Source organism: Lepisosteus oculatus, chromosome 7 (genome assembly GCF_040954835.1).
Source record: "Lepisosteus oculatus isolate fLepOcu1 chromosome 7, fLepOcu1.hap2, whole genome shotgun sequence".
NCBI lineage: Eukaryota > Metazoa > Chordata > Actinopteri > Semionotiformes > Lepisosteidae > Lepisosteus > Lepisosteus oculatus.
In genome coordinates, this window is record NC_090702.1 from 38,158,490 (window position 1) to 38,175,332 (window position 16,843).

A 16,843-nucleotide genomic window follows, 5' to 3' on the forward strand; every position below is an offset into this window, starting at 1 on the left:
GCAAGAAATTGTATATGGCTAATAAAGTGATCTTATTTTGATAGCACAGCCCTCTTAAGACCACATTCCACAGAAACATTTTGAGTTTTGAGAAGAGTCTCAGTGGAGATGGGTGAATTGTTTGTTTGAGGCTGGTTAGCAGTTTAGCTACTCAGCTGTGCTAGTGAGGGACTTTTAGAAGACGTTTGGTCAGGAGCCCAAAGAGGAGCTTAGGCTTTTGTTTGGCTGATTTCGGTTTGTGATGTTGCTTTTAATTCCCTGCATGATACAAGTTTTTTAACGTTACAGCTGTGTTAGGAGTATCTTTTGGCACTTATTTTCAAGATCCTGTTATAGCAAACCCAATGGGCTGTCACAGCATATTTCATTAAAAAAATCAAGGATCACAGCACTAATGAGTGGAACTGAAAAGCAGAATAGCTAAATAACACACTTAAGACTATTTTGTAGTTGGATACACTTATGAGTTAGATTGATTACAATTATGCTTGTTTTTAGATAACTGCTTAAAATAAAAATGTAGTGCACAAATTGCTGTTGGGTGAACAACACAGTAATTTAATTGTACTTATTTTTGCATGGAAATGACAAGAGCTAGAATTTCGATAAGTGTCTTTAACGATACACATTTTACTATTCATGTGATGTGTCATCCCCAAGATAATTATTTTGACTTTGCACCAAAAGAAGGCTCCATAGCCAAAAAGTTGTGTTTCTTTTCTTCTCTTTTCAGCATGGAATAAACCTTTAACTGTTTTAACTTGCCATGTAAATGTTTCAAGATGTATCACTGTATAGAGACAGGACTTAATAATTTGTTACATGTTTGATGTTTTGTGGCATGTATCTACATATTTGCATATATAGTTGTTGCTAGCCTTGTAAGAAAAGTCATGGCACATCATTGTGTCCAAAATCTTGATGTTGCAGCACAGAGCCTCTCATAGTGCTGGACCCAGGGCAGTTGCCCTGGTTTACCACGCCCAGGGATGGCTCTGAGAGCACCAGATGATGGCCCAGCTTCTTGTGCTCCACAAAACACAGCACTGCCCAACAACACAGGCTGTATTGGTAAAAATATCATGCTTATTGATTTAAAACATAAGCACAGCATCTTGATGTACACAACCTTTGTCAAACAGTTTAAGGACAAGACAGTGCTTGTTTAATATTTTAAAAAATTAAGAGTTCAATTTCTGTAGGTAAATCTAGACTTTTGCAAAACAACATTAAGCAATATATAGTACAGTACATCCACACAAAAAAGGCCTTCTCCATTCTATATGGAGCACAAGAACTCCATATTCTCCATCTTGCAACTAAAAAAAAAATAGTGTTTTGTGGTTGCTTTCTGCCAACTAAAACCATAAGCACCTCTAAATGCATACAGGAAATGGCAGCTTTATAACACCATTGCTCAAAAACCGAATACATCTGTGTTTCCCAGTCATGGTTCTGGATTAGCACTTCAACAAATTATTTGATTTTAAATTCCTTACTTCAACAAATTACTTGATTTTAACGGTTTATTCACTAGGTTTACTTTACTAGTTTACTTACTCTCACTTTCAGAAATAAACTCTTATTATGTGTATAGTTTTCAAGAAATGTAACAACCAGATCTACTGTATGTCAACTTACAGTTTTAAACTGTTGCTTTCCCAGTTGTTTTCTAAACAACTCCTAATTGGTTATCAATAATGATCTACAGAAATTGAAACAATGTCCCTACAGCCAAAATGTTCTGACACCTAACAAATGGCACAGGGTTAATGCCAATTTCTTACCTGATCCTAGTTTAAGACCTGAAACCATAAAAAATCAATTAAAGGTTCAATATGCTTAATTAAGGAAGAGCTCCATTTTAATGAAAACAAAAAGACAAAGGGAAACCCAAGACTCAGACTTGAATAAATGAATACCATTACAGTTCCAGATGTTGGTTCATTCAAAAGCTGTGATAATTAAAAGTTTAATACACTATGATTGAAAAGGTATAGCCTTCAGTAAAATGGAGGATGCAGTCTCGACAGCTGTATGTCCTTGGCAAACTAAAAAAAAGGATCATCAACAGCAAGTGCTTCCAATTCACTTATTCTTTTTGTTTGACAGAGAGAGATTGTGCTTAACAGAAAGAACAAGAACTGAAGGTCCTGGATCGTAAAATACTTTTCTTGAATGAGAATGAAAAACATTTTAAAATGTTGAAACGTATAGACCCAGGAATCAATCAAAATGTTTACATTTTTTGGGCTCAGTTGAAGTTCTTTCTAATAGTTTCACATCTATAATCCAGTAGAAGTTCAGGTGGGTAGCTGCGTCAGCATGCATAGGCTGCAAAGGAACAAGTAATAGGTTTATTCCATGCTGAAAAAAAGAAGAAAGAGAACACAACGTTTCGGCCGTGGAGCCTTCTTCAGGAATGAGAGAGACAGGGCAGTAGGCAAAGGTAAAGTAGCGAAGAGAAAGAGAAGTCTCTTTCTGTCCCCTGCTCCCGCCTCTCACTCCTCCTCCCTCCCAACCTTTGTTCTCCCGCTACTTTACCTTTGCCTACTGCCCTGTCTCTCTCACACCTGAAGAAGGCTCCACGGCCGAAATGTTGTGTTCTCTTTCTTCTTTTGTTCAGCATGGAATAAACCTATTACTTGTTCCTTATAATCCAGTAGAGTTTATTTTAAATATAAATTATTTTATCAAAGTTTCATAACTTGACAGATATCACTCATATCATGATTCACATACACATTTGCTTAAAGAATCTTGTGGCAAATGATCACAACTTTCAGGGATCTGACAACTAATTTCTTATCCAATGTATGTAAAATAAAGTGAAATTATAAAAATAAGAGTGAATATATTTGTATATCATTATCGTACATATTTCGTCATAAGAGTAAGCAACATTATTTTTTCTGGAAAAGGTAAATATAAACCATATTAAAAACAGTGATGTTGAATATTTTTTACTTTCAAGACAAGAGAAGGCCTTGGTTTAACAATAATTCTCACAGGAATTTCACATAATGATCTTTAAAGAAGAGAACAGACTTATAGTCTCTGGTGCATTTGCCTCAGAGATATCACACTAGTATCTAAAGTATTTAAGTATTAAACCATTTCGTTGTACACATGTAATATTATCATAACATGCACTACATTTTGTTAATTTAAGGGTTTGTAATTACAACACAAATAATAAATATCAAAACAACATACAAAAGGCAAATTAACAAGCAAACAGTTCCTCTAGTCCTCTAGCTTTAATTATCTGAAGTCTTATAGTATAATAATAATAATAATAATAATAATAATAATAATAATAATAATAATAATAAACCTTATTTTATATAGCGCCTTTAAAGGTGGCTTGACCAAAGCATCATACAGAATGACAACAACAATAAATAAAAAGAATACACAAGATAAAACACAATTATAATATACAGAGGAGACTGTGGATTGTGGTACTAAGAAAAGCAGAGGGGTGAAGAATGGAACCAGTTAAGTAAAGGCTTTTCTAAAGAAGAGGGTTTTGAGTCTGGATTTGAAAGAGTTCAGAGAAGGCGATATCCTTGGGGAGAGAGTTCCAGAGCTTGGGGATATAACAGGAGAAGGGCCTGTCACCCATACAATGTATACATGCTTGGGGGACAGTAAGGAGACCAGAATTAGAAGAGCGAAGGTTGTGAGGTGGGGAGTAGGGCGATAATAGTTCAGACAGGTACTGAGGTGCCAAGCCACGCAGAGCCTTATACAGTAGGTGAGCATGAGAATTTTAAGGTCTACACGGAATTTGACCAGAAGCCAGTGCAAGGACTCCAGGTTAGGAGTAATGTGATCATTTGGACTAGACCTGGTCAGGATTCTGGCTGCTGAATTTTAGACATACTGCAGTTTGTTCAAAGTAGATTTAGATTTAAAATGCATACAAATAAAATGAGTGTACTTTCTCAAAGCAAATGCGTACTGTAATGAATATCCAGCAGACACTAAATTCCATTAAAACTATGTAATAAACTAACACATGATCAAAAACACAAACACCTGATAATACCAAACATTTCATCATCACACTTTGTGAGTCCACAGTCATACTCTACCATCTGATTGAAACATGTAGTGTAACTGTTTCACACTATTCACCAAATCAAAGTAACAACTTGGATGATCTTTGCACCACTGAAGGCAGTGGTGAGGAGAAGCTTTTTGACAGAGCTGCCTGATCATAAGGCTGCTCATCTGCAGGTTTTCATAGAAAATAATGTGTAAAGTGCTGCAATGATAGCCTTTCTGCTCCCCTATGACACATCAAAGATTTCTGTATGTTTCTCCAAAATTAGAGCATCTGTTCTGTTTTTACTGTCCTTTTCACTGTGTATCTGCTGTTCATGTTTCTTTGAGTTTGACTACAAGTATGACAATTTGGATCAGTATAGCCTTTCCTGGTCTGAGTATGTGATACTAATTTCACTGCATAAATTGATTTCACAGTACAAATTGGTGTCGGATATAGGTAAAAGAGAAAGTCAAATTTTAAAGACATTGTAATCCCAGCCCCAAATATTTTTTCAGTTATTCTACCAAATAGAGCCTGGATTTTATTCTGCTAGTGAGGTTCTTATTTGTAACACAACTCCACTAAATGAAAAAACACTGGAATCTACAATATTGCTATATTAACTAAAATATCTGCTGATTGCATGAGAATTCTTTGCTGGAGAAATTATCTGATATAGTACATGCCACAGCCATAATTTACCACTTGTCTTTATAATCCTCATACCAAGGCTGGTTGAGCTAATCTATGACATTGTTCTCTATTTATTTTTTAGATAAAGGCAGGCTTTGTCAGATAAAAACAGTGGTTGGTTTCACAACATGCACAGAATTGTAACATATTGTAACATCATGGTAGATGAGAAATTCCCGACCATTTTCTGTATTAGCAGTAATGAGTACTTGTAGATACATTAGTTCAATCCTAAATATGCCTGATTTGTACTCAAAAGCAAATCATGAGAATGTTTTATCAATGACCAAATTTGTTCTTTGCCAATTTCATTAGAAAAATATTTTTTAAATTTGGAGCAATAATGTTTTAACATGCATTTGTCTGTGTAATTTTCAGCTAACAGTAATGTTTAATTTAGAAATTACGCCAGATGCCAGAAAAAAAAAATATCTATTTTATAAATACTGAAGAAAGATATACAGGTAAGATATGCAAAAGGGGTTAACTGATTTCTTTCTGCACAAAGACTTCTTTTGGTACAATACATTCCATGCTTAAGCACTTTTGAGTTATGGCAGGGACAGGAATGAACTGATAAGAAATTCCAAGTGTGAGCTAGAGACTCCCTAACCATGGGAAGAGGAGACCAGCCATTCAAAGTGTTCAAGATCTGGAGAATGTCCGAACACAGGTGACCTCCAACCATTACCGTAGTAACAATTTGCGTCAGAACGGCTGAAGTTTGCTATATAAACTGGATCTTTGTACTGTACCTATATCTCTGAACAATTCTTTCATCTTATTGTTCCTTGCATGCAATAAACTCAGTTGTTTAAAATTCATCTCAGGGTCCAGAACTAATTTGTCTTATAAAACAATATATATGCATAAAATAAAGAATATCAAATAACGTACAGTATATTACCTGAAAAAAAAAAATTGTTGCTATTTGCAAACAAAAATATAATTTCTTCCTACTGTTACTTAATGCTGTATATAGGTGCTAACCCCCTATAGTTGTTGAGTTTATGCAACATTTCTTTCTAGTTTTTGCAAAGATTTCACTTTCTTTATAATGGATAATGCATTATGATTCCTCTTACCACTGTAGGAGGTGACTGTATCTGTAGGTTGCTTAGATATTACTGTGAATTCAATCACAGTGCAGTGAATAGCAGTAACATAGATCACTTGACTTGTCTTTGGTTAACTGAGCAGCAGGAAGCAAATTATACTGTAGTTTTGTCTGATTTTGAAATTACAGTATGTCTCCCCTCCAACTGTGCTGGAAGAAACTAATATCTTATGGGAAAATTGGGGATAGAGGAATGAGGTTGTGAAAAATTCCCTGTTAGCACTATAAATCTGGCATTTTTTTACATTGTTAATATAATGGCATTAAAAAGTTCAATAAAAATAAATGAATATGAGGAATATGAATATGAGGATATAAGAGTATATCGGTTACTTAATTGTAAAGATAAATCAGTAATAAACGCACTCAGTCATTTAATCATCACTTACTCATTTATCTGCTCAGTGACTTTGAGAAAACTGCAGATGACCTAGTCTGCAGTCTATCTAAAACTGTAATTTTCTCCATTGAAGTCATCGCTTTCCTATTTATTAACTTTCAATATCATAACTATTTAATACTTTCACATTTATTAAATAGTTATGATAGACAAAATACAGGAACGACAAGCAACAAATCGTAAAAACAACAAACAATTAACAGTTTAAAGTATGGATTGGGACGCAAGGAGTGTCGCAATGCTGCCTGGAATGGAGAGAAAAGACATGAGAAATACAACTAGATTTTTAGAAGCCATTTCAGGGATCAACCGCACTGTAGTGAAATTTCCACTTTCAGGTCGCTTTTTTATGCATTATGTGAAAACAGTGCTGGGGGAATCCGTGTTGGGTGGCTGGGATGACTTTGTTGATGTCTTCATCTAAGCTGACTTACAATTGATTTAGAATTGTCATTTGATTTACAATTTCAAAATGTTAAATATTGTTCTACATAAAATATTGTCACAGCTTTGGGTGACTCAAGACGTGTCTCTTAGCTTTTAGATAATGTTTGTGACACTGAGAAGAGTAAACACTTCTAACTAAGCAGAGGGGATGTTTTCTGAGGTCTGGTGGGATCCCTTGAGCAGAAACAATAGTAAAGTTTATCTTGGTATGCCTAGGCAAATTGTGGATTAATGATTGCAAAGGAGCAGGGCAGAAAGACACAGTATAGGTTCACCTTAAGAGCACAGGGTAGAGAAGAGAAGCAGGAGAAAGAAGCAAGGAGAGCAAGGAGAGGAGAGAGGAGTCCAGAGCAGTTGGGACTACAAGCTTACGCCAGACGAGAGCTATTACTGTACTTCATGATCATCCAAACAAAACCTGACTGGAGTCAAGTATTTGAACCTTGTTAGAGAGAGCATGGTATTCTGTGTTTTTAGGGAACTTGGGTTTCCTGGTAACTCAGTTAGAAAAGTCTACCTGCTTAGGGTGTATTTTTATGAATAGGGATATAGGATCCCATTTATTTTGTGGCATCTAGGGTGCAGAGAGAGAGAGATTTAACTGCAGGCTACATCTTTACTTAGTCAGAAGGCAGCTCATCTCTTATGTGGCCTCTGTAGGCATGTTAAGAGTTTAGTGCTTAGTAGCAGTCTGGGGATTTCTGGGTGACCAGAACGTTAGGGCTCTGAAATGGCTTGTCTGTAAATACTGTATATAAAGTAACATGTTTTGTTGTGTGTTGTGTCATTGTTTTTAAATATCTCTCCAGCCCCATTTTTAATTATATAATGTAACTTGGTGTGTTATATGTTTTGTGTCTTATATAATTTATTGTAATAAATATTTGCTTTAGCCAAGTGTGTCTGGATTATTACTCCTCTCAACAAAGCTGTACCAGAGAATAAAGAATTCATGTGCCTCTGTACCAGCCGCCCGGGTATAAAAATCACTTACAAGTCGGGGCTTGACTAAACCACTCGGACAATTCCTGAGTTTCACCAGTTTCGTAACCCCCCAATTTGTAACACTATTGTCTTAATATATTAACACTGTATTAGCTACTATTGCAATATTAACAAATTATAAAATTCTTAACACTTGATTGAACAGTAAAATAAAGATTACAATTCACATTATTTCAAACTGAATATTCTTAAAGATGTCAGAATTTTGGACAATTTCAAAGTTAGGGACACCTGGATTTGAGATTGTGAACCTGTAATCCCGTTGTGCTAATTTTTCAACGTATTTCTAATTTTTCATGATATGTCATCAATAAAAATAATTTACATTAACTTGGGTGGAAAAAGTGATTGAAATATTCTTTCAAAAAATATAATTGAGAAAGTACAAACTAGAAGGCCTATGAAATTATTTTTTATCTATCAAAATAGTACCATTTATAAATAAATGAAATGTTAGTTTCTTATTAGGAAAAGTAAAACAACTAATAGATTGTAAATTCAAAACAAATAAACATCCATCTATTTTCTCTTTGCTTTATTCAGTACAGGGTCAAAGGGTACACCGGAGCCTCAAAAGCCACAAGGCAGGATACACCCTGGACAGGACCAGTATGTCTTTGGTCTGTTGGAGGAAACCCACGCGAACACAGGCCGGACATACAAACTCCACGCAGATTGCACTGCAGGAACTGAAGCCAAGGCCCCAGCCCTACAAGGCAGCAGTGCTAACCACTCTGCCACCGTGCCACCCCCCAAAATATACAACATCTTCCATGAAAATCAAATCAAATAATAAAAGTAGGCAACAAACCCATTTGAGGTAAATGCATACTTAGCAGTGATACAGGTGCATCCACTGGTAGATTTCCGCCTTTGCAGTTCTGTCTCTGAGCCTGTGTCGGAGGGACTGGTTTGTAGGACTGGCCTGTAGCTCGATACATTGCCTGGACCCAAAGGACTCTGTCTTGGTCATCATCACTGGCAAAAACCACCATGTCACCTTCTTTCACTGCATTGAAAAAAGCTCTTCCACCAGTAAGACCTGTTAACAGAAAAAGAAAACATTCTTTCTGTAAAAAATAAAGAGACACATACAGCAAGTCTTCATGCTTAGAAAAATGTGCTATTCCTCCATAATAAAGTTGGATTTGTACTTAGTAACTAATTTTAGAAAAGTAAAGGCTGTACAAGGGCTCAGCTGGAGTGTATGTTTCTGTTTTGCTGGATATTTAAATTTAATCATTCATTCATTATCTGACAGAAGCTTCTGTTTGAATCCTTTAATTCTATTTCATCTCACTCCATTGATTATTACACTTATACAAGCATGGGAAGCAGGTGATAAAGTGTTTCTGAAATCACTCCAGAATTTGTGGATCATACAAGAATACATTAAGTACAGAGCTAGGTTATTAGGCAATTATTATATATATATACACTGCCCTTCAGATTTATTCATATGCCAGAAGAAATAGGAAAAATCTATAATAATTTATTATATGGGGTGGGGTGGGGTGGTGTGGTGGCTCTGGCTAAGCATCTGCATCTGTGGCTGGAAGGTTGCCAGTTCGTATCCTGCAGCTGACAGAGGAATCCTACTCTGTTGGGCCCTTGAGCAAGGCCCTTAACCCCAACTGCTCCAGGGGCGCTTTACAAATGGCTTGCCCTGCACTCTGACCCCAAGCTTCTCCCTCTGTCTGGGTGTCTCAAGTTGGGGTATGTGAAAAGACAAATTCTTAATACAAGAAATGATATATGACCAATAAATTGATCTTATCTTTTGTCTTAAAATACAAAGACTTAAAGATTGGACAAAGTTTTGCTTAAAAATCTAAAAATGTAATTCAATAATCTATTAAAGAGCATTGCACAGAAAAATCATCTTTGTCATAAGTAATCGAAGTCCAGAAAACACAAAAATCACATTTAGTTTCACCCCTGTAGTTAGTATTTTGTAAATTAAATTGACAAGACGCATCCTGTAGTGTGCTGTGGGGTTCTAATATGTCTAAAGAAGGATTTTTGACCATTGCTCCAGGCAGAATTTCTCTATGTCCTTTAGACCCTTTGATTTTCCTTAGTGAACTGTCTTTCTGTTTGAATGAAGTCTGTATATTCCTGATGACCAATAAAGAATATTTATTTGATATGCTTTTAACTTCTTTATTGATCTGGATATGTGCTTTGGATCATTGACTTTGCTGGAATGTCTATTTGTCCAAAATGTTCTGGTACATGTTGGATTTCGTGATTTCCTCTAAACTAACAAGGACTTTTCAGAAACTAAATCATAATAACCCCCCAGCCATATTTCATATGAAATGTAAATTGAGTGTATTCTCAAAATGCATTTTACATTTTTGATACCAAACATAACACTGATGAGCATATCTGAAAACTAATTCTCATTTCATCCTGTCCATAAGACATGGTTCCAATGGTCATTCTGCTGTACATCAGAACATAAGTAAGAATGAGAGCAAGTACTTAAAGGAGGTAGTAGTTTATTGATCCAAGGATCTCGTCCTGGTGTTTATTGAAGAAACAGGGTTAACTGCTTGTACAACATGGTACAACAACCCTTTGAGGAAAATATGCCTACTGTGTACATCTTTAATACACTTCCACATAGTTTACATTTCTTTTTTTCTGGTTTTAATCTCACTCTTTATTCCGAGTTGATTTTGTAATCTGTTTGAGGAATTTGAATACTAGGATGAGGTCTCCTAGTAGTCTTCTCTGATCAAAACTAAAAAAAAAGATCTATTCTTTAAGCCTTCTAATGTATAACATTCCTTTTATGCCCCGGAATACTCTGGATGGATTCCAGGATAGCCGTCTTTTATAAACATCATAATTATACACAATATTCTGAATGAGGTTTTACTAATGCATTACACAACTTTTACATAACATCCTTTGTTAAGTTATGTTGTTTTAACTATACAGTAGGTATTGTAACATTGTTGCCTTTTTATTGCTTCCCCATATTCTGGGGAAGATCGAAATGATGTGCTAACATAAAACTTTGTCATAATGACTCTCTTCAAGTTCTGCATTTCTGATTTTATATTTAAAAGTACATATTTCTTTGCTCCCTGCATGTAATACTCTGCAAATCTCCACATTAAATGTCACCTGCTAGTTGTACAGTATGTGTAGTCTTTTATCCAAATCTTTTAAATTTCCTTTCAGCTTCTACAGTGTTTGTAAATCACCCTATTGTCGTATTGTCTGCAAATTTATTAACTATACCACAATCTAGATGATTTATATAAATTAAGAAGAAGAGTGGTTCTAGTACATTTTCTTGTGGTAATCCACTATTTACTGTATATCACCTCAGTTTGAGCCTTCTCATCCTTATCTATTAACCAATTCTCAATCCAAACACATATTTACCCCAAAATGAACAGCCTGTAATTTGAGAATTAATCCTTTGAGGAGCTTCATTAAAAGCCTTTTGAAAATATAAATACATCATATTGTATACTCTTTGTGTGTCCATTTTTGTTGTTATCGTTCAAATAATTAACAGATTAAGCTAGACACACCTTTTCTAAACCCATGTTGACTGCCTCCGAGGATCCTATTTCCATTTTGTTATACTCCATATGTCTAATTTTGTTCATGAAATCTTATGTCATATAACTGAGTCATATTTGTCTATAATTGTTTCAGTTTTCTACACTTTTTGTAGATTAGCAATACATTAGCAATTCTCAAGTCCATCTGTACTACCCCTGTTTTGTGTGACTACTGGTGAGGTGCAGCAACAGCTTATGAGTACAATTGGCAAGATACCATTTGGACACCCAAGATATGTTGACTTCCTTCATGAACACCTGAGCAAAATACTCATTTAATAAATCGGCCACTTTCCTTTCATGTTGAGAGGTTTCCCATTATTCTCCTGGTTACAAATATTTGGCAAATGTGTTTGGCAAATGTGAGCCACCTCTTTTTGTGGTTTGCCCACATAGAAAGCTGCTTCCTTGGAACCTGACAATGAATGTCATATTGGTACAGACAAATTTCAGAAGTTTTAAATTTCAGAAATCTTAGAAGTGTTCAACATTTCAGTGATCTCTAGCTGTTGCCTCTGCATTTCTGTTTGTTTCCCAGATCATTTGTCTCAGAGTCCGTGGTGGCAAGATATACAGTACTTGTGCCCTCTTCCAAGCAGGGATATTACTATACCAGCAGCCTTAGCTTTTTTTGAAAATGGACACTACAGTGCAAAATGGTAGATTAGTGGATTATTTTACTGAGGTTGGTAACCATTTCTCAGAGCTGTCTTACCTTAACTATGATGTTGTGTTCTACTACTGAGTGTCTCCCTTTTTTACCTCTGGGAACTTTCACAGGCCTCTGAATAGTTCCAAAGGCTTCTTCTACATCTCCAAAGTACATAATGTTATTGTAGATTTGTTTTTGTTGGATTTTATTGAAGGGAATACTTAGAGGGGTAAATAAATGTGACCCTCGTGTTTTCTGGAATTGAGTCTACATAGGGTTATGTGTGACTTAAAAGGTATATACAGTAAATATTGAAAGACTGCTTGCTTGGCAATGTTATTAACTCACATGCATGCAAAAATGTGAAAGATTTGTTTGTAAAAGATAATACAAAGAGAAATAATATAGAAAAATAATCTAATTCCAGGTAAGTAAATGAATTTCAACATCTGGCTATGGAACTAAGACTAGAATAATTTATATAATCATTGAAAGGTGGATTAATAAATAGATTGTGTTGACATGCAGAAGGCTAATCACCTAGAAGACATCTGAAAAATACCAAGTAACTGAAAAGTAATTGGGTGTAACTGAAAAGTTAAATGCCAAAAAAAAATCAATGACCTGGCTGAGGGTCAGTATAGTCAACAGTATATCCTTCAAGTTGCATTAATTCCTGAGGTTCCGATTTCTTCTCTCTGTAACTGCACATGGCAAAAGTGTACTGGCTAACCTGAAACAGACAAGGAAAACTGCAGCTTAAATAATACTAACACATGTGGTTATCTTGTATTTCATTACCAAATACATGCACTATTGAAAAATAAATTTAAAAGGTCTCTGAAAAAGATAAAGTGCCAGGATGAATAATTTAACTTGAGTGTTCACAACAAAAATAAAATACAACCCAAATCCTAATACTCCTGGCACAGCACTGTTTCAAAACATGTCTATTCTTAGAATAAATGTCTTATCTTCATGGTCAGGAAAAATAAACACGTTTATTAAGAAGAATAAATAACTTAAGTCTCCTGCTTACCTGGACAAGTACAAAATACCTCCTTTTCCAGCGTTTCCAGACCTTCTGCCCGAGGGCATACAGATACCTTGTTTTTAAAAAAAGGGAAAGGAAAATTAATACTTTTGCTGAAAAATAAAATACCTTGTATGTGTGATTGAGTGTTTCATGATGTCCAAAAATAAAGCCAAAACGTCCAGTATATATTAAATAATATTAAATACTATTTAAATAGTATATATTAAATAACTCTTGAATGTTTTAGGTTAAAATAATTTTCTTTTTCTGGTGTGTATCCAGTAACTACATTACTTATGCTTTGATATACAGTATATAAACTGAGAATCTGAGCTTAGTTAAAATACAAAGGTATCGAGTGTTTATATGTGAGATAATCACTGAACACTGTAACAGGAATAAAGTGATATATTTAAAATTAATTTAATGTTGATTTTCTACTCTAATAATAGAGTGGAGAGAAGGACCACAATCCGGACAAAAGTTTAACTGTGGCTCTCTCTTTAAAGACAAACTGTTTAACTCGGCAAGCTTCTGGTGTTACATAGGATTAGGTAACAAAGAAATTAGTACCATATAAAAGAAGCCAGGATTTAACACAGTGAAGAGCCTTATGTCATAAGGATTTACAAACCACTATAAACACAGTAAACTAATCCAACTGTTGAAATCCTTTCCCTAGTGCTCACCCAAATTAGGTGAGATTTCCAAGAGATTAATGCCTCCCTGGTTAACAGGTTGTGTACACAGTAAAATGCATGTACTAGTGAAATAAATAGTGGAGTACATGACCAGATTTTGATAGCTATGTAACTGATGTCTTTGTTTTCTGGGATTTAAAAAAACAAGGATAGAATGAAAACCATGTTTAACCTCTTACCAAACTACATAAAAAAATGATTAATGTAAAAATAAGGTTTTGTCTGGGAAATCATCAAAAATGAAACCCAGTGACAATACTTAGTAAGAACAGTACCCATTTTACCTTATGCTGCAGTTATAAGGTTCAAATATAAAAGTAAATATTACGTTGCAAACATATTAATACACATTAAGAAGCTAAAAGCTCATAGATTAATTCCACATTTACCTGGATTCTACTAAATGAACAGCTGAAAGATACAGAAATGAATTGTTTTTGTTAAAACTATTACTTATGTTAGAAGAAAAAAAGACCCCCTCACAAAAGTTCCTTTTTATTTCAATCCATCTTCCAAATCAGGTGATAGAAGAAATCTGAGGCTCGAATAATCAATCATCCATTCTTGCAAATCAAACAATGGGAAAATATATGGGGGGAAAAAATCAATATATAGTGAGACTCTTTATAGTTGGAAAGGGGTCCCTTGAAGAAAAACTCCCAGCCAAGGTTGAAAGAGCAATTAATGCAGTCTAAGAAATCTGGGCCATTCTGATCGTGTTCGGTTAACATGTGGCAGAAGTAATCATCCACTTGTGAAAATGATTTTCAGTTCATTCTCAAACACCTTTCAGACACTCATGATCCCATTTAACTGACAACAATACAGGCTATCTGTGGGCATCACAGCACTATATGTGAGAACCAATAAGACAGAATGCCCACAGGCACTTGCAGTCATCACTGCACATTCTGTGCTCACTGCATAATAGAAGTCCTCTGCAGACTACATTCCTTCTTGCATTCAATATCCACAAGATTAAGCCATTTTTGTCTTCGTTTAAAAGATAAGACCACCAAATCAACACAACAGTATGATGGAGGCCATCAAAAACTCCCATTGCTGAAAGAAAAATTATATTTTATTTTTCTTTTTAAGAAGAACATAAATAAATAACGAGACAACCTTCAATAAATGGAAACATTCCAGACAAAATAAAAATGCATTAGCTATATTCACATTGACTCAAAAGAGGTTTTTCTTCAGTGGGACAATGAAGCTTTCTAATTCTGTCCTTTAGTTGGATTCATACTGTATGTGTTCAAAAAATCTTTAAAAATTTTACATTTCACATCACCTCCACTAAGCCTACACAAAACAATCGTGGATATCGCTGAGGTGTAAACTACAGAGAAGAGGAAAATTGCTAGTTGACACAAAATATAGTTGATTCTTTTTACTTAGTTGTAATTAAAACTTTAATTGCAAAGGATGACAAACTACTTTTGATTTTTATAATTAACAATGTTTAACAGATAGATCACCAACCTAAATGCAATGTCTCATCATAAATTATCTAAAGAAAAATAATGAGTTTTTAATATATACAGTACTTTATTAGTCTGTGCTCTCATTATATGAGCTGTCATTCTTCACAAATTTAAGATCTGGATTACCTGCATTTAGTAAAAATATAAATATATTGGAACACTAACCAGAAAATAACATTTTACAAATCTGGTGATTATAAATGACTGAAATTCCTTAATTTACTTTAAAAAATAGTTTTCTATTGGATCACAAAACTGAAAGAACATTCTATTAATGCAAGCTTAAGAAAGACTACAAACAAGATGTATAAACATTCACTCCTTTCAACTAGACCCAACTTGCTCTTTTAGCACGATCTTCATGTAAAGAAAGACAAGTACTCATAATTCCTGAATACATTTAACGGAGGAATAAAATAATAGGAAAAACAGGAGATATAATTTAAAGTGCATAAAAAACCTTAATATACTTTAGATTGATTTAACTTGAGGTTTGAAAGAAGCAAAGAATACTGTTAATATTAAATGTGGTCATACTAAAATGCTGTATGCTATAATATAGCATAGTATAACATATACTACTCTTCACTGAGCAATGTGATAAATGTTATCACCACAGCATAAATAAAATCGTGTGCTTTACAACCTGATCACAAAAAAGTAATTGAAACATTTTAATATTACTGAGTAGAGTATGTCATGTTGCATTCAGTATAAGTATGATCATATCAGATGGAATTTGACATAAAATAAAAAGAAATCCCCTGGATTAGACATGAGAAATAGCTCTGTAGTGTTTCTTACTGCATTTTTTTAAATGAATAATTCTGGGTAGTTCAAGAGAGAAAATATTTATAGCGTGAGGCAATACTATTTATTTAAAGCCAGGTAACCTATGAACAGGTAAATCAACATATACAGTATATGTAAAAAGATTAAATCTAATATATGAATACTTAAAATGAATACAGAAAACTAGAAAACCCATAAGAAACACTTTACAATTATATTTGTTTTTTCTAGTTTATTGAAGATATTTGTATATTTTCAAATTTTCTTTAAAAAACAACAAATGCCACTGAAATTAACAATAAATTCACTTGTAACATATATATTATATGAATGTATATAATATAAAATATTAAATAATATGAAATGTCTCTCATTTTGAAAGAAGGTATTCAATTTGAGGTTCCTTGGAATCTATAACACAAAAATTTTCATTTCATAAATGAAAATTACTTCCTTTTTTGTAGTCAAGATGTGGAGATCTTGAAATAACCTGAATACCTAGATGACAAAGAAATTGTCATCTCAAAATTATTGGAAACTTAAATGTACTTATCGAAATTATAAAGTAATTTAAAATCACTCTGCAAAATTATATTATGTATATAGTTTTGTAATAAAACACAATTTCAAAACATACGTTCATCTTAATTTGATCACTTATTTAATTTTATCATTAGATAAAGAAACACAAAGGGTAACAGAAGCTTCTAAAAGACTTGCGGCACTCGTCATTTATTTCAAAAACATCAACAGTGCCCTCTTGTGGATATTTGCTTAAATCATAAAAAATATCGCAATTCGAGAGAACTTGTAAATACAGTACATACAGACAGGATTGTGAGTCTTTAAGCAGTCACTTTTCTCTT

The 16,843-nt window shown here is 34.1% G+C and overlaps 1 protein-coding gene across 10 annotated transcripts in view; it reads right to left on the reverse strand.

Moving 5' to 3' along the window:
* cadps2 (Ca++-dependent secretion activator 2) overlaps positions 1-16,843 on the reverse strand; it is a 275,041-nt gene that overhangs the window by 97,620 nt on the left and 160,578 nt on the right. For all 10 annotated transcript variants that reach the window (XM_069192478.1, XM_069192475.1, XM_069192474.1 and 7 more), the window contains 3 exons: positions 12,998-13,064; positions 12,583-12,691; positions 8,552-8,761 (listed from right to left, as the gene is read on the reverse strand). In XM_069192478.1, the coding sequence (XP_069048579.1) occupies positions 8,552-8,761; positions 12,583-12,691; positions 12,998-13,064 (386 nt within the window). The remainder of the gene's footprint in view (positions 1-8,551; positions 8,762-12,582; positions 12,692-12,997; positions 13,065-16,843) is intronic.